Below are 20,830 nucleotides of genomic sequence, written 5' to 3'. Positions count from 1 at the left end.
AGACAAAACCATGACGATTGCTGTTTCTATGGTCCTTTGAGATCCACAGAATAGCTACCAATGTGATTTCATAAAATAGGAATACTTAGTGCTAGCTTTCCATCTTAGCTTGGTAAGGGAATCCCATAGCAGCTTGTCTTAAAATAATTTCCCCGATTCCAGTGATCTAGCCAAGAAATAACTATCTCAAGTAATAGGTAGTGACAGGGACAAAAACTCACAGAAGTCACTTTCAGGCCAGGCACAGTGGCTCACGCCTGTAATCCTATCACTCTGGGAGGCCAAGGTGGGCGGATCGCTCAAGGTCAGGAGTTCAAAACCAGCCTAAGCAAGAGCAAGACGTCTCTACTAAAAAATAGAAAGAAATTAATTGGCCAACTAAAAATATATAGAAAAAAATTAGCCAGGCATAGTGATGGTGGCGCATGCCTGTAGTCCCAGCTACTCGGGAGGCTGAGGCAGAAGGATTGATTGAGCCCAGGAGTTTGAGGTTGCCGTGAGTTAGGCTGTCGCCATGGCACTCTTGCTTAGGCAACAGAGTGAGACTCTGTCACTCTGTCTCAAAAGAAAAAAAAGAAGTCACTTTCATTAGTAAGCTTCTCTAACTAAACAGCAATTTGGGCTGCCATTTTTCTCCTCCCTAGACAGTGAGAGGTTACGTTCTCCCCTATATTTTGTTTCATATGAGATAGGTATTCCTGAAGATACTAGGTAAACGCTGCTAGCCTAGACAGAGGGCAGGGAACACGAGCTGCCCTCTTCAGGATTAAAGCCTTCTAAAGACAAAAGCAGTAGCAAAGTGGCTTCTTCCTCAACTTTTAGACATCATAAAATTATTTCTAAAATAATTAAAAAATTAAGAAAAATGGTTAGTTACAAAAAATGGTTTTTTCCAAATGGCATATCATGTTATTAAACTCTGTTAACAAAGGGGATCTCTGAATTATATACTATGATAATTTTCAATGTTTACAGAGATTAATTTTTGTAAAATTTATCCAATATTTGAGTGTCACTTATTTAGAAAATAAAACTCCCTCACCCCTATACATATTAAAAGTCTGTGCTCGCTTCGGCAGCACATATACTAAAATTGGAACGATACAGAGAAGATTAGCATGGCCCCTGCGCAAGGATGACACGCAAATTCGTGAAGCGTTCCATATTTTTAAAAAAAAAAATTATAAAAAAAAGTCTATTATAAGCTGAGTGGACTTTTATTAGCAGCATGGGGTTGGGTCATCAGACCATTTTGGATTGGAATAGCACATTTCTTCTGTCAAGTTTTTATACTAGGAGCTACAGAATGAACAGCTGAAGAATTTAAAGAGAAGGTAATACAAATCTTCTAGGTTCCAGAAGCAAGCAAATCAATGATTTATCTGCATTTCCAGGTTCTGGGACAAAGGGGATTTGGGTTCTGACATTAAAGTAATCATGTCAGTGCATTATCGGTATTATAATAAAATTTCATCCTTTTCCCCAAACTGGCACATTCAAATTCAACAAAAAGACAACTTGGAGTTAGACAACTGTCAGATTACAGGGTTCCTCTGCAATGTCCTTACCTGTATTCTTTTTTTTTTTTTTTGAGACAGAGTCTCACTTTTGTTGCCCAGGCTAGAGTGACTGCCATGGCATCAGCCTAGCTCACAGCAACCTCAAACTCCTGGGCTCAAGCGATCCTCCTGCCTCAGCCTCCCAAGTAGCTGGGACTACAGGCATGCGCCACCATGCCTGGCTAAATTTTTGTATATATACTTTTAGTTGGTCAATTAATTTCTTTCTATTTTTAGTAGAGACAAGGTCTCGCTCAGGCTGGTTTTGAACTCCTGACCTCGAGCAATCCGCCCGCCTCGGCCTCCCAGAGTGCTAGGATTATAGGCGTGCGCCACCGCGCCCAGCCCTTACCTGTATTCTTACTGCATCTGTAATGTCATGGCACTCATGCAGAAAATCACTTACACAAAAATTACTGAACAAGAGAATAAATGAGTGAATCTTTCTTTTTGTCTGACATTGAACACGTGATCACTCTTTTCTTAAAAATCTATGAAATGAGGATGTTTTTGATGCTTTTTAAAAGCAGTGGAGACTATATATATATATATATGTATTTTTTTTTTTAGACAGAGTCTTACTGTGTTGCCCAGTCCAGAGTGCTGTGGCGTCAGCTTAGCTCACAACAACCTCAAACTCCTGAGCTGAAGGAATCCTTCTGCCTCAGCCTCCTGAGTAGCTGGGACTACAGGCATGCCTCACTATGCCTGGCTAATTTTTTCTCTATATATTTTTAGTTGGACAATTAATTTCTTTCTATTTTTTAGTAAAGACAGGGTCTCGCTCTTGCTCAGCCTGGTTTCAAACTCCTGACCTTGAGCGATCCGCCCACCTCATCCTCCTAGAGTGCTAGGATTATAGGCATGAGGCACTGCACCAGCCAGAGACTGCATTTTTGATGATAATGTGTCATGCTCTTTTTAACATAAGACGGAATAGCACTGCTTCAGATATTAAGCTATCACTTTACTTAGCAAAATTATTCCTGGGTTTGAAAAAGCTTCCCAAACCTAGAAAATTTTCTTTTATACATGTCTCTATATGAATAAGTCAAAATGTATAGACATTTTTAGTTCTCTATGATATTTTGTATAAGTTATTTCATTTTATGTGATGAATCTAATTGTTTAAAACAACACAACAGAACAAGTGCTTCCACTGGGCTGGCTGGTTATCAAAAACAAGTTCTATTGGAGCCAAAGTAATACAGTAAGTAATACAGAAGTGGCAAGAAAATGAAAGCAGAAGAGACAAGGAAAAAGGGGAAAGCTGGCAAAGAAAGAACATACCAGTATGTTATAGCACAAACACAGCATTAGAGTTACACGCAGCAAGGGACCCTGTAAGGGGCAGAGACACTGACGGGGGGAAATGATAGAGAGATTTGGGAAAGAGAACAGAAGGACTAACTGGGACAGTATAGTAATGTGGAGGTGTGGAGGCCAGCAGACTACTTGCTTTAGTGATTCCTGAGTGCATGAAAAATGGTAGTTGTAAGTATGTAGTTACTAAGAAATTATGGTCTTAGTTCTTATCCTCTGTTCACAAAAGGAAGGGAGTATAAAAATTATTTCAAGGCCGGGCGCTGTGGCTCACGCCTGTAATCCTAGCTCTTGGGAGGCCGAGGCGGGCGGATTGCTCAAGGTCAGGAGTTCAAAACCAGCCTGAGCAAGAGCGAGACCCCGTCTCTACTATAAATAGAAAGAAATTAATTGGCCAACTGATATATATATAAAAAAAAATTAGCCGGGCATGGTGGCGCATGCCTGTAGTCCCAGCTACCCGGGAGGCTGAGGCAGAAGGATCACTGGAGCCCAGGAGTTTGAGGTTGCTGTGAGCTAGGCTGACGCCACGGCACTCACTCTAGCCTGGGCAACAAAGCGAGACTCTGTCTCAAAAAAAAAAAAAAACAAAAAAAAAAAAAAACAAAAAAAAAAAAAAACAAAAAAAAAAAAAAAAAAAATTATTTCAAAAACAACTCTAGTAAAAGTAACCAAGTATAAGGGAGAGAGCCCCCTAGAAGGCCAAGAACACCTGATTCCTTATTATGTCCTCAGCACTAGAGACATAGGAAAGACTCTTAATAAAATTTTACTGAAAGCACAACAAGAAAAAGTTTCTGGATTAAAAAGTTAAATGTTTGCATCTAAAATTTTAGAATCTAATTTCTTTTTTTTTTTTTTTTTTGAGACAGAGTCTCGCTTTTGTTGCCCAGGCTAGAGTGAGTGCCATGGCGTCAGCCTAGCTCACAGCAACCTCAAACTCCTGGGCTCGAGTGATCCTTCTGCCTCAGCCTCCCGGGTAGCTGGGACTACAGGCATGCGCCACCATGCCCGGCTAATTTTTTTTATATATATATCAGTTGGCCAATTAATTTCTTTCTGTTTATAGTAGAGACGGGGTCTCGCTCTTGCTCAGGCTGGTTTTGAACTCCTGACCTTGAGCAATCCGCCCGCCTCGGCCTCCCAAGAGCTAGGATTACAGGCGTGAGCCACAGCGCCCGGCCTAGAATCTAATTTCTTAAAATTAAAAATTATATTTTGCTTAGCCAAAGACCTCATTATTAAGGTACTAGGAAAATATTAAGCATTAGTGATTTTTAGTTCTTAAACCTTAAAAACTCTTTTCCAGAGTTAGGCAGACTTTATTAAAGTATAGTTCTTAGAATAGAGAAAGGAATAAGTATCCAGAAAGTCAATGTTTAATAATCTGTTTAGTATTATCATAGGAATGTAAGTTAGTTTTGTTAATCATATATATGTGGCTTTTGAAATTTTTAAAACAGTTTAACTTAATAGACCAATAGAATTTTAGGGAAGGGGATCATCATTACATGAATCAACTTCATGAAAAGACAACTTTAAACTTTAAATACATATACTTTTTACTGTTAGCTGTTATCCAGTAGGAAAACTGACATGTGTTATGAGTTTTAGAAGAGAATATTCCATTTAGTTGTAATACACAACATTAATTCAGCAGTTAATCCCCCACCGTAAAATGTTCTATAGGGTAGGGAGACACAATAGAAGCACTCTGATCTTTCTTCATGATTTATACCTGAAAAGATAAAACTTGACCATACGGCTTTTCCCTATAAGGTCAACATGATTATTGGCATGAAAAGAGGCAGTCAGATAACAGTAACCTTTTGGTATTACAGCTAGATGTGAACATGGGTGGGACCTCGGTTTTGTTAACTCCCCGTACCAGAGATCTGGTCAAAATAAACAAGAGAATGAATACTGAGTCAAGTGCTTTACTATTAACACTATTTAATATTTTTTTTTTTACTATTTTAAAAGTTGTGGTAAAATATATATAACATAAAATTGCCATTTTAACCATTTCTAAGTATATTAATTCAATGGCATTAATTACAAACAAAATATTGTGCAACCATCACTACTATCTATTTCCAAAATTTTCATCACCCTAAACAGAAATGCTGTATCCATTAAGCAATATTAAATACTTTTGTCAAGAAAAAATTAAGAAAAATCATAGGTGTAATGATAATGCTGAGTTACAACACAATGGATATGAATGGGATTTAAAAGCTAGCTTGGAAAAAAATACGTAAGGTGAAGAAAAAGAAAGGCATGTAGTATCCTTATTTTCAGAGAAGGAAACAGCCTTAGAGAGGTAAAAAGTGACTCCATGAGGCTGATAACTAACTGATAGGACTGTACTGGAACTAACCAATTGAATTCTGCTCTTTCTACCACACCAAGTCATCCTGGTGAGGGGGCTATAGTTTCGGTATGTTTTTTATCTTTTCTTTTTCCAAACTTTTTATTGTACTATCTAACAAAGAGAATGGTTATTTTTCCTTGATCTTTTTTTTCCTAACTTAATAGCTTAAAAATGAATCCAGTATCCCCTTGTGTTATATTTTAAAATATTTCTTAAAGAATTTTGAAAATATATTAACAAGAAGAAACAGTGAGTACATACTATATTTTACCTTCTAGAGATATGAGAAGAAAAATGAGATTTTCTTATTGGAATGTAAGTAATCTTGTCTTGATAATAATTTCTGGGACTGCCAAATAAAAGTCAGGACTAATTTTAAAAAATGGTTATCTATAATAACGCTTACTATATATGAAGGCATGCAACATAATCTCTTAAAGTATAAACATTATAATGATTAAAAGTCATTTTATTCGAGAAATATAAATTTAAAAACTACTAATAATTAAAAATTTATGTTAACTAAAATTTTCCCTCACGTTCAAGACCAGGGAAAGACTTACAAAAACAAGCCCATATTTAGTATATATATTAGTTTTTAAAATTTCACTCTACTTTTAATTATAGTTCATCTCTAATTTACCTCTGCAATCTCTATCCTTTTGGCAAGATCATCAAGAGAAAGAGAGCTATCATCAGAAGGCAGATTCTCCTGTAGACTGTAGGATGCTTCTTCAGGAGAAAGATCTTGAAGGAGATCAGAGTCTTCCTCTTGGTTTTCTTCATACAAAAGGGAATCTTCAGAATCTTCTAAGCATCCTTCTAAAAGGCTGTTCAAGTAGTCTTCTGTTTCTTTATTGAGTTGGTCATCCTTATCTCCCTTTTCCTCTGGGGCCATATACACCTCTGGAAGAAGTGTACTTAAGTCAGATATTTTATTCTTTTCACAATGTACATTCTCAGAAGCCTCTGAGTCAGCCTGGCCCTGTGGTGATTTTCCATCACTGTCCGTAAGTTCAGGTTGCTGCAGCTCATTTACTTCATTGTTCTTAAGTTGGTCTGTGGGCAACGCCTCAGAAGCATCCCGAAGTGGCAACCTGAGTTCTTTTCTTTGAGGCTGTGAATTTTTACCCTCAGAAATCAACGCAGGAGATATATGGCCACAGCCTGGTAAAATCAATGGTTCTGTCACTGACTCACTGGAGGGTAATATCTTAGGGTCTTCAGCAATGCCCTCTATTTTGGCTACATCCCGGTAGGCCTCTGTTTGAGCCCGCTGCAAGTGGCTGTCATCCTCACAAGCATTCTCGGAAGAGTCTGGCCCAGACCTGTTCCCGGCCGTCTCTGAGGACTGGGTGTGGAGCTCCAGTGTGGCTTCAGTGCTGCCGAGCGGCTCCTCCGTGTGGTGCTTTCCTGCAGTTACCAGAAAGACTGGGGAATCTGCCTGCCTGTCCATCTGATTACAGCAGGGACTGCTCCCTGGGGGCTCTTCTTTATGTTGGCTTTCTTTACTTGGTTCCATTCCAAGACAAGTTTTGCTCTCTAAAGACGAAAAAAATAAGTTGTTTAAAATTCACAACACTTTGTATAGGAGAAAAGAGAAGGGACATATGAATAATATATGTAATACCACAATATTCTAACCCTCTCAAACAGAAATTCTATCTGTTGCATAATAGTGTCTTTAGGTAGAGAAAAATACCTAAAGTATTTAGTAAATAATACTTTACATATATCACTAATTATTCAAAAGTATGTTAATATGAATAAATAATTTAGTTCTCATGATAACCAAAAGTCATTATTCAAAGGTTTAAAAGATATTCTTAACTTTATTGGCCTTATATATTTAAATAAATACATCTATTGACCTTTTCCATTTAAATGAAGTGAGAAAAAAATCATTGTTAATATATTTAAGACATGCCATATTAAGTAAATATTTTTACATGATGAACCTTAGTAATACATCTATAATTTAAAATATAAGAAAAGTGGCTGGGCGTGATGACTCACGCCTGTAATCCCAGCACTCTGGGAAGCGGAGGCTCAGGAGTTCGAGACCAGCTGGAGCAAGAACGAGACCCGTCTCTACCAAAAATAGAAAAAATTAGCCGGACATGGTGGCATGTGCCTGTAGTCCCAGCTACTCGGGAGGCTGAGGGAGGAGGATCGCATGAGCCCAGGAGTTTGAGGTTGCTGTGAGTTAGGCTGACGGCCATGGCATTCTAGCACGGGCAACAGAGCAAGACTCTGTCTCAGAAAAAAAAAAAAGAAAAGAAAAGAAAAGTAATATTGGTGTGGTTTACCAAAACTAAAGGAATTAATGTCTGTTCTGTTAAAATTTGTAATTAAACATAATACCCTTAATAAATGTGTTTGCAAATTACTTAAAGGGAGGCAGCAAAGTGTAGTAATAAAAAGAATATCTTTTGGCAAAAGGCAGAAATAGGTTTGAATTTTGTTATCTCTGTTCATTTCTACTTTAAATAAAATCAACCTAAAATATTTTTCTTTCACTTCAAAAATAAACAATTCAAATCCTTTGTGTAAATAATGAATGGGAATTGCAGAGATTGCTGGATAACAGAGAAGCTTGCTCACCCTCAGTTTACTGGTACATTCAGAATTCCTATTTTTTTTTGAGACAGAGTCTCACTCTGTTGCCCAGGCTAGAGTACCATGGTGTCAGCCTGGCTCACAGCAACCTCAAACTTCTGGGTTTAAGCAATCCTTCTGCCTCAGCCTCCCGAGTAGCTGGGACTACAGGCATGCGCCACCATGCCTGGCTAATTTTTTATATATATATTTTTAGTTGTCCAGCTAATTTCTTTTTATCTTTTTTAGTAGAGACAGGGTCTTGCTCTTGCTCAGGCTGGTCTCCAACTCCTGAGCTCAAACGATCCTTCTGCCTCGGCCTCCCAGAGTGCTAGAATTACAGGCATGAGCCACCATGCCCTGCTAGAAGTTTTAACTTTTTAAATAGTCATATATTGCTTAATTTATACAAATAATGGGCCAAAAGTGAAAAGCAAAGATAAAATGTGATAATTTTATTACATTTGGTTTTTCATTTATCGGTACTTTAATAATTAGCAACTGACAACTGAGGCCTATACTATGCCAAAGAAATGGCATTACTTCAGTATCAATCTCTGATGTTTAAAGAAAAGAAAAAAGAAAAGGCATTACTTAAACGCCACCTTCAGATTTCAGAGAATCAGGGACTGAGTCTGACCACTTCAAGTCTGGATTGCTGGGAGAGGAAGCTGTTCAGTCGAATTTGTAGTACCTTCCCCAACACCCTGACTCACACATCAGAAGAGGGTCAGAAGAAGGAGGGAAAGGTCATCTTTTAGGAGAGTACAACATTCTTTCTCTCTCCCTACCCTCAAGAATCAAAGTTTGGGAGACTGCAAGGAAACACATGGATATTTCACTCCCCACAGGTCGTCTGCTTTGCCACTGAGCTTCCTGGCCTTCCCCTCTGTGAAGATGGGGAAGGTGAGAGCAATGAGGGCCACAGCCAGGTGGAAAGGGGGCCAAGCCACTCCTCCACAAGTTCGCAGTATCCACAGGTTCAGAAGATGGCCCTCAAAACATGTCCACAGGATTCACAGGCCAAATGAGATTGGGGACTATAGTCCCACAGGTACTGTTAAGGCACAGGGCAGAGAGACCCGCATATCAGTGGAATGGGGTGTGCTGCCCCTAGCTGAGGGTCAGTTACCTAAAGGACGGCAAACATCTAGGAGACTGAGTTGTTCCCCCTCAGCTGGTCCTGCTAGAGCCACCACACATTCCTCACAGAACAACCTGCATTGAGTCATAAGCCAGCTCCAACTGCAAGCATACTATGTTCCCAGCCCCTAGCAGGCGCGGAGAAGGTAGAGAAGAGCTTTGAATAGAGTGAGATTTAAGTGTTAAAATGAAATTTGGAATTCAATGTGACTAAGTCCTAAAGACTTAGTCCTAAAGACTATTTAATAGCTATAAGTGACTGAAAAGTTACAGAATCAGCCTGATGTGCCATTACACAAGTGGGAAGTAAGGTAGCAGTTACTAGACAAATACAATCACTTAAAGTAATGTATCTAATGAACTGAGATACCACTTATGTGGTAAGTAATAAAGATTATCCATAGGTACAATGTATTATTTACAAAATGGCCTGAAAATGGTTGCTTCATTCCATTATTTAGGAAAAATACAGAAAAATATGAAAAAAAAAACCCACGTAATTTAAGATGCAAAAGGGCAGGAGTTCCAAACTACATTCAGAGAGTCACCCATATTGCTGACATTTCTGTTTGAAACTTATTGTTTTTATCAGACTTGGGCAAGATTTCTTTCTCTAGAATTTAGTTCACACTCCCTCATAAAATGGTTATTAGTAGGATGTCTGGATTATTGAAGCCTTTGACAACTCATACAATTTACTTAGCATTCAACTAGAAACCAGAAGACCCAGGTTCTAGTTGTGAATCAAAGCACCAAGCAAGTGACTTAAACTTGGTGCCTCAGTTTCCCTATGTATACCACATGTATCACAGCAGAAGCCAAGTTAAAGGTAGTGCACCAAGCTATTACTGGGCAGCAACCAGTGCTAAACCTCAAATTCAAACAAATAGCCTGTAACAGTTCTCTTCCTGATGTGGACAACATCCACACCCAAACTAGGTGGTTATTTTGTGATTCCCCCGCTTTAAGATTCTTATGAAGCTCATTTTACTCTGATTTCTGATACAAAAATGACTGAAAAAGAAGAAACAGTAATGTCTGGGCGCGGTGGCTCAGGTCTGTAATCCTGGCTCTCTGGGAGGCCAAGGCGGGCAGATTGCTAGAGGCCAAGAGTTCAAAACCAGCCTGAGCAAGAGTGAGACCCCTGTCTCTACTATAAATAGAAAGAAATTAATTGGCCAACTAATATATATAGAAAAAATTAGCCCGGCATGGTGGCACCTGCCTGTAGTCCCAGCTACTCGGGAGGCTGAGGCAGTAGGATTGCTTGAGCCCAGGAGTCTGAGGTTGCTGTGAGCTAGGCTGATGCCATGGCACTCACTCTAGCCTGGGCAACAAAGTGAGACTCTGTCTCAAAAAAAAAAAAAAAAAGAAGAAGAGACAGGAAGAACAGAGTATAGTAGGATTGACCTAAGGTGATATTCCTAACTAAACCTCATAAGAGAAAAGAAGGTAAATTAACATTTGAAAAAATGATAAAGTACTTTGTAAAGAGTTAAAGGCTAATTAAACTGACAGTGCCATCAACATCTTGTGTCCTCAGGGCAACTCACCTAAAACAGCTAAAACTTCCTCTTCAATATCAGAGCTCTCAAGCCCATGAACATGAAGCCCAGGAATACAAATTAGTAATAAAATCAGACATCAGGAAAAAAAACACACCCTAAAACATATTTATCTATCTTTATTTTTTAAAGTTTTTATAATGAGCAACAGGCATTTTTCTAAACGTTTAGGCATTTTTCTAAACATTTAGAAAAGAAGTTTCTAAAAATCTTTTGACATAGGCACAGGTGGTATAAAATACATCATAAAAGCTCTAAAAATGTATATACACAAATTAAAGTACATCATAGGTTAGTGAACAGAAAAGTAAAGAGATAAATTGCCATAGAGAAATTATCAAGATTTAGAGCTGTAAATATCTAGATTTATAGAACAAATTTCTAGTAAAGTCCATAAAATAAATGTTGGCTTTTAAGCAGAAAATAATGTTTGAATATACCAAAACAAATTCTATTTCAGAGTACTATTGTACAATTTTTTCTTATTCTGTTAGAGACATATAGCTATCTACTGAAAACATGACAATAACTTTATAGTATCTATTGCTAGATGTCTAAAAATTGGAGTTACACAACATAAAAAATCTTGCTTTGTTATTTTTCTAGGAGAGGTATACATACAAAAATGTAAATGCAAAAAAATTCCTTCATGGCAATTCAGATGTAATACTTCTAAAATATTGTAGGAGGCAAGTATCTTTTGAATTTCTATCTAACTTAATTTAAAAACATACCTGACTCTTTGGCTGTAGCTCCTCTTTCCTTTGAATCTTCAGACACTATTAACTGCATAAAGCATTTCCTTCCCAGGGACTTTTCTACAGCTGCTATCTAAAAAGTTTAATAAAAAAGAAAAACAAACAAAAAAACAACACAACGTTTTTTTGGAAACAGTTACATTAAACTAGAAAGCTGAAAATAACTTGAGAAAGATTTATTTTCTAAAACAGTCCATATAACAGACATTACTCTAACATTTTTCCTATAAATATTTTCAAAAGAAACAGTCTCTTACCTTATGCTTGTATAAATGAGGACTGTAGAAAAAAAGAGAGAAAAAAGAATTAAAAAAAAAAATTACAGCAGCAATATACTTCCAAACAAATGTCACTGAAATGGCTATAAAAAAAATACAGCTTCTCTGGATTCTAATATTAGCACAGAACATTTCCATGGCTGAAACATTACCACTGCCTTACATAGTTCAAAGTGGAGCTACATCATGTGTTTAATCTCCTTAGACAGCAAGTTACTATTGAAAACTCCCAAAGAAGCTACAAATGCTGATATCCAGAAGAAAAAAAAAAAGAATAACTTTTTGCTAATAATGAATTTAAAGACTATTTGACATACATAGATTTTTAAAGTTTTAGTTTATATCATTATAGTTTGAAATAGATTATGGCAGAAGATAATCTTTTTGGAATTATCCATGGAAACATAACAAAAAGGTAGATTTTATTTTATTTTTAATTTTTATTTTTTGAGACAGGGTCTTACTCTGTTGTCCTAGCTAGAGTGCAATGGTATGATCATAGCTCACTGCAACTTCAAACTCCTGGGCTCAAGTGATCCTCTTGCCTCAGCCTCCAGAGTAGCTGGGACTACAGGGGCGAGCCACCATACCTGGCTAATTTTTTCCATTTTTATTAGAGACAGGGTCTCGCTCTTGCTCAGGCTGGTCTCAAACTCCTGAGCTCAAGTGATCCTCCTGCCTCGGCCTCCCAAAGTGCTAGGATTATTGGCGTGAGCCACCACTCTAAGCAAAAAGTAGCTTTTAAATATTAAATTTTAGGGAATACCCAAGATAACAACATAGATATACATTAAAGGCATGTATAGAAATGTGCATAGCCACTTTATTCATAATTATTACAAAAAGAGGCTGGGCATGGTGGCTCACGCCTGTAATCCTAGCTCTCTGGGAGGCCGAGGCGGGAGGATCGCTCAAGGTCAGTAGTTTGAAACCAGCCCGAGCAAGAGCGAGACCCCGTCTCTACTATAAATAGAAATTAATTGGCCAACTAATATATATAGAAAAAATTAGCCAGGCATGGTGGTGCAAGCCTGTAGTCCTAGCTACTCAGGAGGCTGAGGCAGCAGGATCACTTGAGCCCAGGAGTTTGAGGTTGCTGTGAGCTAGGCTGACGCCATGGCATTCACTCTAGCCTGGGCAACAAAGTGAGACTCTTGTCTCAAAAAAACAAAACAAACAAACAAAAAAACAATATTAATAGAATGAATAAATCGCTGCCTACTGATACAATGAATCTGCACACCAATAAAAACAAACTCCTGTTACATGCAACAACATGGGCACATGAAGCTAGATACAAATATCTATATTCTGTATGATGGGCAAATATGTTATTATAGAGTTCAGATAGTGGGTACCATGGGCGGTGGGTTTGGACTTGGTATGTGCATGAGGGAGGTTTTCAAGGGGCTGGAATGTTCTGTATCTTATACCTTGCTCAGAGTAGTATTCACATAGACATATATGTGTATGTAAAAATTCATCAAGCTCATATAGTTTATGTATAACTAAAAATATCTTTAAATATTAAAAAAATTTAAGAGTAATATTTGGGGGGAAATATCTAATTTATTTATTTATTTATTTTATTTATTTATTTTTTGAGACAGAGTCTCGCTTTCTTGCCTAGGCTAGAGTGAGTGCCGTGGCGTCAGCCTAGCTCACAGCAACCTCAAACTCCTGGGCTCAAGCGATCCTCCTGCCTCAGCCTCCTGAGTAGCTCAAGCGATCCTCCTGCCTCAGCCTCCTGAGTAGCTGGGACTACAGGCACGAGCCACCATGCCCAGCTGATATATATATATATATATATATATATATATATATATATATATATTAGTTGGCCAATTAATTTCTTTCTATTTTTATGGTAGAGATGGGGTCTCGCTCAGGCTGGTTTCGAACTCCTGACCTTGAGCAATCCGCCTGCCTCGGCCTCCCAGAGTGCTAGGATTACAGGCGTGAGCCACCGTGCCTGGCTCTAATTTATTTTTGAGACAGGGTCTCACTCTGTTGCCCATGCTAGAATTCAGTGGCCCAATCATAGCTCACTGCAACCTTGAAAACCTGGGCTCAAGTGATCCTCCTGCCTCAGCCCTCAGCTAATTAGCTATGGTACACACTATGACACCCAGCTAATTTTTTTTATTTTTCATTTTTTGTAGAGACAAGGTCTTGCTATGCTGCCCAAGCTGGTCATGAACTCCTAACCTCAAATGATCCTCCTACCTGGGCCTCCCAAAGTGTTGGGATTACAAGTGTGAGCCACTGAGGCTGGCTGGAATTATCCAAATTCTAAAGTGTAAAGATATCAAGCTCATATTATGTTCAATGAGTATTTGTTTCTTAAATAATTAAAACATTTATAACACATTAAGAAGTTATTAGTTCCTTAGGATACGCAGGGGAGGTGTCTTATTTTGAGTATTTAAAAAAAAATGATCTTCTTTACTTTAAAAAATTTACTTTAAAAGATTATTTTAAAATGCTCTTAAGTTGAAAGTTAACCCATTTAACTTGTTAGTTAAGTAATTAGGTTATAATTCAGAATCTCTGAAAATACTATTTTAAAGGTTCAAATTAACACAAGAAAATGGTCATCATGAGATTTGAATAAGCATTTATCTCTGAATCTAGAGTCACACTTCAAAGGCTGGTCTGCAAACCAATGAGATTCAAAAACAAGTTCTCTATCTGCTGCATGAGCTACACAACAATTACTGGGCACTGTTTCATTATTAACAAATAGAGCTTTAGTTTTCTCTTTATGATTCTGAGAGAAAAGGAGAAAGCTATCAAGGGAATGGAAAGTCTTTTAACCTTTGTATTGAAGATTTGTGTTCTAAATTCCAGAAATCTGCATTAGTTTAAACACTATTATGTCCCCTCATCTTTGAATTCTGGGTCTTCAAATAATGAATATTTTAAAAAGTAAGTTCTTTATTATTACTATAATTTAGGCTAAAAAAATCCAACTTCTTGGTGGGTGTAGCAGCTCATGCCTGTAATCTCAGTGACTCAGGAGACTGAGCCAGGAGGATCCCCTTAAGCCCAAGAGTCAAGGCTGCAGGGGGCTATGCTCGATTCTCTATACTCTAACCTGGGTGACACAGGGAGATACATCTTAAAAAAAAATTCAACTCCTTGATACAAATTAAGCAATTTAAAATTATCTGGTAAATGTAGTTTTCCCTATGCAGTACTTTGGTTCAATACTGTACTATATTTACTTTACTGCATTAGGCTACTCTTGAAAGTGTTTTTGTTTTTATTTTGTTTTTTACTACAACATACAAATATTAACAAACAACTAGAATAAAAAATCCTAATACACAATTATGCCCATCTGAATTGCTTTATCTCTTACCAAGAAAAGATAAAAATTAGAAGTTATAGTTTTGAATTTCTAATTAGAAGGATCCTTTGAACCTATGTAAAGTTGACCTTTTATTGAGTTCTGTATAAGAAATACATAAAAGCTGAGAAAGATCCTAATAATTTTACTACACCCATTTTAATTTCTCAAGTTGAAATATTAACTAAACAAAGAAATAGATCTTGTATATCAAATATGCAATGCTATTCCAACCCATCCTAACCCAATTCTGACATACTTACTCTTGATGTGTTGTACAAATTTTAGTAAGCCGTTCAAAATCTTCACCATTAAATCCTTTTTCTGAATTCCTTAGAGACATAACCGGATGTGGTTGTACAGTTTTCCATTTTGTTTCTAAATTTAAAATATTTGTTAGTCACTGGCTCTTACAAAACATATTTAGGAGGGAAAAAGAGTTAACTGATAAAGATTATCAGTTTTGCAAAATTGTTTTCTCAAACCACCCCAAAGTTAACAAAGTATATAAGTAAATACCATCCCAGAGACTAAATTAGCCAGTAGGGCTTGAAACGTGATCAGAAGAAATGCAAATAGTTACAAGTGTTCTTTTCTTGGCATTGATACAAAGAGCAAAATACAAAGAAAAACATTTTTTCACATGCTACTTTCTTTGCAACATTAACTTGACTATGGAGACATATATTTTCTGATTTACAAAACCAAGTCAGATATGTTAATTTTCTAGATAGCAACTTGTTAGATTACTGATAATTGCACATTCTGTGTTAGTCTGTACTCACCCCACTGTTCTTGAATGGCAGAAAGATTTGCGAGCAATTGCTCATGATACAATCGTTCAAGCTGAATGAATTTCATTGCTTTCTCATCTGAATAGAACATTTGAGGAAAATGGAAATCCAGTCTATTTAAGTAATCCCCACATTTGAAGAGGAATGTCCTATAGAAATCGAGAAACTTGCAGCTTATCCAAAATTGAGAAGACTCTAAACATTTTAAAACTGAAACATCTAAAGTAATGTTTCTTGGTTTTGAAGTAGGTACATTTTCATGTAGCATATTATGAAGTAGCTATTCTGGTTCCACACTATCAGCAAACAATAGAAACTAAAAGGTTTTAATACTCAAGGAATGTCTGCTTGCTAATATATTTCTAGCAGAGTCAATTAAAAGTAATTTAAGGAAATAAGATCCACATGGAATCCTGGAATCTACCGGATTCTTTTTAGTTTGTTTCCTTCCTTTCTGTCAAGCAACTATGTAACTCTCTTGTCAAGTGTTTGTTCCTGTTTCAAATCACCTTGATCCTGTATTATTTCCCACAGAATGCTTTTCTTCCACAAGTACAAATGATCACATGCCTAAACGATGATAGAAGAAAAAATTACATGGACTTTTTGTAAAAATTTAATTAACTTCCCGCAGCGATTTTCATAATTATCATGTGATTCCATTTTTTGGTAGATCTTGTGAACTTCTGCCTCCTCATCTGTACCACACATATTTGCATCTTATGAGGTCGAGATACACCGTCCAACTGTCTACCTTCCTCTGGGCAATGCTCTAAATGTTGACCCAGAAAAAAGGAAAAGAAAAACTCACTGTTGTTTTGTCCTTCACAGTTTTTTGTCCTTCCCATGATCACTCGGAGGTTCAGTTCTTCCTCTCATTTGTAGTCTTAAAGATATCCCAGAGATCATAAATACTTAAGGCCAGGGAGAAGCAAGAATAATTTCTTTTTTTCCTCTGCCCATGATTTAAAGTATACTAGTGTTCCTTAAACTTCACTGAACAGAAAAATTAAAACTTGCTGCAAAACTTGCTGCAATATAGATTCATGGGTCTGGTCCCCAGAATCTGTGATTCTGACAAGAATTTGCATTTCTAATTTGCGTTTCCCATGAATGCTGATGCTGCTGGTCTACTCTGAACTATATCATATACTCATTATTTGTTAAAAAAAAGAGAGTTCCATCTCCATTTCTAACAGAATTAGATTTCCAACATACTTAGTAATAAACTGTCATTGTCTGAAATTATACCAATTTCCTTGATAGGGTTCATGGTGGTAACTGTTTATCCCTCAGTCTGGTCAGAAATGTGGTGAAAGTCAACAAAGTTAGGAGGAAAAGCAAACGATACCAATGGGGGAAAAGATACATTCTTTCTAGAGAGTATATATTGGGCCATCCTCCAAAACGAAAAGCAGTTTTAAAAAAGAAAAATTGAAAAAAATGAGGGAGGAAATCTTTCCCATACAAAAGTTAATATGTGGCCTCAGTTGACAACATTTATTCTGCTTATTATTAGTGGAGAATTAATCTTTCCTTTGTAGCTATATAGCTGTAATAAGACAGTCACAAGATTCACTGTATATAATATACCTGAGATGATCTACTATATGAATGTTACTTGGCTTGCACATTTGTTCCATTCAAAGGAAAGAAACCCCAATCGATTTTTAAATTTTATTTGTCAGCAACACGTGCCTTTCCCCTACTCTTGAAAATAAATATTTAATGTTGGTAAAATAAAGGCTTATTTATGAAAGGTCAAATTTGAGTGGTTCTAGAAAATTTTCTGGAATGACAGAAATTTTCTACACTTTGCTTTCTGAGGTGGGTATCTACAACTGTCAAAACCCACTGAAATCATATGTCTTGTTCATTTCATCGTATGTAAAGTATACTTCAATTTTAAAAAATAAATCATTTTCTAATAGTTCTATGAATTTCTTTCTATAATTAAGAAAAAGATACAGTCCTCTTCCTGGAAATAGGACTCTGCTATCTGTTAAAAAAAAAACAAAACAGAAAATTAAATTAACATTTGGATGAAAAGACAGATTTGGAACAAATTAAGACCTTGAAACTCCAAATGTCTTTGATATCAAACTAAGAGAACTCTTATTTAACTACATTCGCCAGTTCAGAAGAAATGTGACTGTCGACAGACACAGGACACAATCAATTCTGAAGTCACTCATCTCAAGCAAAGCAAACAGACATTCTTTACATAATAACCTCATTCTTCCTATTTTTTTTTTTTTTTTTTTTGAGACAGGGTCTCACTCAGTCACCCAGGCTGTAGAGCAGTTGTGCGATCACAGGTCACTGCAGCTTCCAACTCCTGGGCTCAAGTGATCCTCCTACCTCAGCCTCCTGAGCAGCTGGGACTATGACACTATGCCTAGCTAATTTTTTTTTTTTTTTTTTTTTTGTAGAGACAGGGTCTCACTATCTTGCCAAGGCTAGTTTTAAATGTGTGGCATCGGCCGGGCGCTGTGGCTCACGCCTGTAATCCTAGCTCTTGGGAGGCCGAGGCGGGCGGATTGCTCAAGGTCAGGAGTTCAAAACCAGCCTGAGCAAGAGCGAGACCCCGTCTCTACTATAAATAGAAAGAAATTAATTGGCCAACTGATATATATATATAAAAAAAAAATTAGCCGGGCATGGTGGCGCATGCCTGTAGTCCCAGCTACTCGGGAGGCTGAGGCAGAAGGATCGCTTGAGCCCAGGAGTTTGAGGTTGCTGTGAGCTAGGCTGACGCCACGGCACTCACTCTAGCCTGGACAACAAAGTGAGACTCTGTCTCGAAAAAAAAAAAAAAAAAAAATGTGTGGCATCAAGTTATCCTCCCACCTCAGCCCTTCACAAAGTGCTAGGATTACAGGCATGAGCCACCATGCCCAGCCTTTCTATACTATTTCAAGTCAAATCTAACTTCCCAAGATTCATTAGAGTTAGAAATAACTCCAAAGAATGAGAAAAATGCTACAGAGGCTTGTAAGAATATAACATGAGTGAAAAAATGATTCTGTTTATTCTAAGTTAAAACGCAGAAATATGTCGTATCATGTAAGACCTTAACACCCCATTTATTTCGTTCCTATTTCAAAAACTACCAGCTGGAGACCTCATAGGACATTGAGTTTTGGTCTGTTTTGATATTTAAGAAAAGTCTGGGCCAAATGCAAACAGTTGAGTTATGATATTTGGAATATGTACAAAGTGCTGCACATTATAAAGAATACTAGATAAAAACTTCAGTGACTCAGGAACTGGTCAAGGCTTGTCACCTACCAGATTCATCCTAAGGCATCTTTAAATTTAAAAATTCTTTAATTCTAAAAACATTGGGATTTTTAAAGATCTTTATTTAGACATAACATTTATGAGTAAGTAGATCAATGAAAGGTGGCTTAACAACCTACCTAATAAAGGAAAATAAACTATCAAACAAAAAATAAGGAAAATACACTCACAACACAACTACACCCTTTGTTTTATTTAATTAAAGCACCTGTGGCCTAACTCTTTAACACTTCGTTTTCTCAGCCTTAAAGAGTCATAAGTGGACACTATGAGTGCGAACTCCCCACTGCAGTTCTCGAAAGCACCAGATTCCAAGGACTAAGATAAAGTCAGTCTTACAGAGAGAAAATGTACCATTTCCCTACTATATATTACATGAGTTTTACATTGCCAAATTTCCTAAATTTCACACCAGCCATTAATCCAGGGTCACTGTCTGCTAGGTTTACCAATGATGGGGGGAGGGGCGTGGGGTGAGGGGATAGAATCAATTGCAGAGAAATGGATTTTAGGTTATTCCAAACACTGGTACCACAATTTTAGTGAGGTTGAATGTAAAGGGTGTACTATATACCTGATGAAGGCAAAGGGGAAGTGCTCTTGAATCCAACTGCTCAACTTCACCTCGTATAAGTGAAAACAAAGATTGTAGAACTAGCTTTGGAGCATCTGGTTGATCATTAGCATTGACTTCAGCATCTTCATCACCACCACCACGTGTGGCTGCACTTAGTATTTTTTCTTGCATTAAAGGTGTACTATCTCCTGAAGAAAGTCCTTTAAAAAGTAAAGAAAATGGCCATTAGGATAGATTCGTACCAAGGTATAGTGCCTTAAAACCATCACGCCTGCTAACCATAAAGCTTTCAAATATTTAGTAAAACTAACCATACAAAAAGGAAAAAACCCAGAAACCACAAGTTATTGTCTACATTAACACTGTGCTGACATCTGAGTACTTAGCATACAAATAAACCACTTTGGGCAGAATTATAATTAAGAGTATTAAGAAAAAGAGATCTGAAGAAAAGTACGGTGGTTAAAAGCTGGCCACAAACTGGATTCTACCAGAGGAAAACTGGATTACCGATAATTTGAAGTTCTGGCTTGCCCAAAATAAAACAGTACTAAACAGGAAGGTACATGTGTTTATCATGTGAAACAGCTAAAGAAGTTGAGCCTTTCTCTTTAAACTCTGGTCTGATGACATTAGAACTACTTCTGGATCCCAGGAGAGTGGCAGGAATTCAGATGTGAGAGCTAATGACCAGTGAAAATTTTTCCTAATAAAAAGAAGTAACACAAACTTCTCAAAAATCATTCATACATGCTCATCCATAGTTCCTAAAATGCACCAAAATTTTAAAATTTAATTTTTATAAATTATGACTTTGCTCTTCACCGAAATCTCAGTATCAGTTCTAATTTTGATGTTCAAAGTGAATGGATTATGTGCTTGTGTACATACCTTCAACTAGTCTACTTCAGAAAGGATGTTGCTCAGTAATATAATATGTATGCACCATGACTGAGGCCACCCTCTCTCTAGAGCTGTGGTCCCCAACGCCTGGCCACAGACAGGTTAGGGATCGGGCTGCAGAGCCCCCACCCCCACCCCACTCTGTGTCAGCAGAAAAATTGTCTTCCATGAAACCAGTCCCTGGTGCCAAAAAGGTTGGGGACTGCTGCTCTAGAATGTGCCCAGAACCCTGCCTTCTAAATAAACTCAGTGCTCTGGCTAGACTGGCCTATTCTTCATCTCCCTTTCTGAGGAACTGTGGAT

At 37.3% G+C, this 20,830-nt stretch overlaps 1 protein-coding gene and 1 non-coding gene across 4 annotated transcripts in view; one reads left to right on the top strand and one right to left on the bottom strand.

Moving 5' to 3' along the window:
• The window catches only part of CNST (consortin, connexin sorting protein), a 76,301-nt gene that overhangs the window by 17,456 nt on the left and 38,015 nt on the right, over positions 1-20,830 (bottom strand). For all 3 annotated transcript variants that reach the window (XM_012751305.2, XM_012751307.3, XM_012751306.3), the window contains exons 3-9: positions 19,622-19,824; positions 17,713-17,743; positions 15,736-15,822; positions 15,214-15,328; positions 11,578-11,599; positions 11,297-11,393; positions 5,900-6,798 (exon numbers count right to left, since the gene is read on the bottom strand). In XM_012751305.2, the coding sequence (XP_012606759.1) occupies positions 5,900-6,798; positions 11,297-11,393; positions 11,578-11,599; positions 15,214-15,328; positions 15,736-15,822; positions 17,713-17,743; positions 19,622-19,824 (1,454 nt within the window). The remainder of the gene's footprint in view (positions 1-5,899; positions 6,799-11,296; positions 11,394-11,577; positions 11,600-15,213; positions 15,329-15,735; positions 15,823-17,712; positions 17,744-19,621; positions 19,825-20,830) is intronic.
• On the top strand, positions 1,064-1,170 carry LOC142862540 (U6 spliceosomal RNA). The gene has a single exon (XR_012913614.1). It is a non-coding gene; the product is annotated as a U6 spliceosomal RNA (small nuclear RNA).

This window comes from Microcebus murinus, chromosome 19, assembly GCF_040939455.1.
Source record: "Microcebus murinus isolate Inina chromosome 19, M.murinus_Inina_mat1.0, whole genome shotgun sequence".
NCBI classification, from domain to species: Eukaryota; Metazoa; Chordata; class Mammalia; order Primates; family Cheirogaleidae; genus Microcebus; species Microcebus murinus.
Note: the sequence above shows the minus strand (reverse complement) of the source record. Positions and strands in the feature narration are given on the sequence as shown.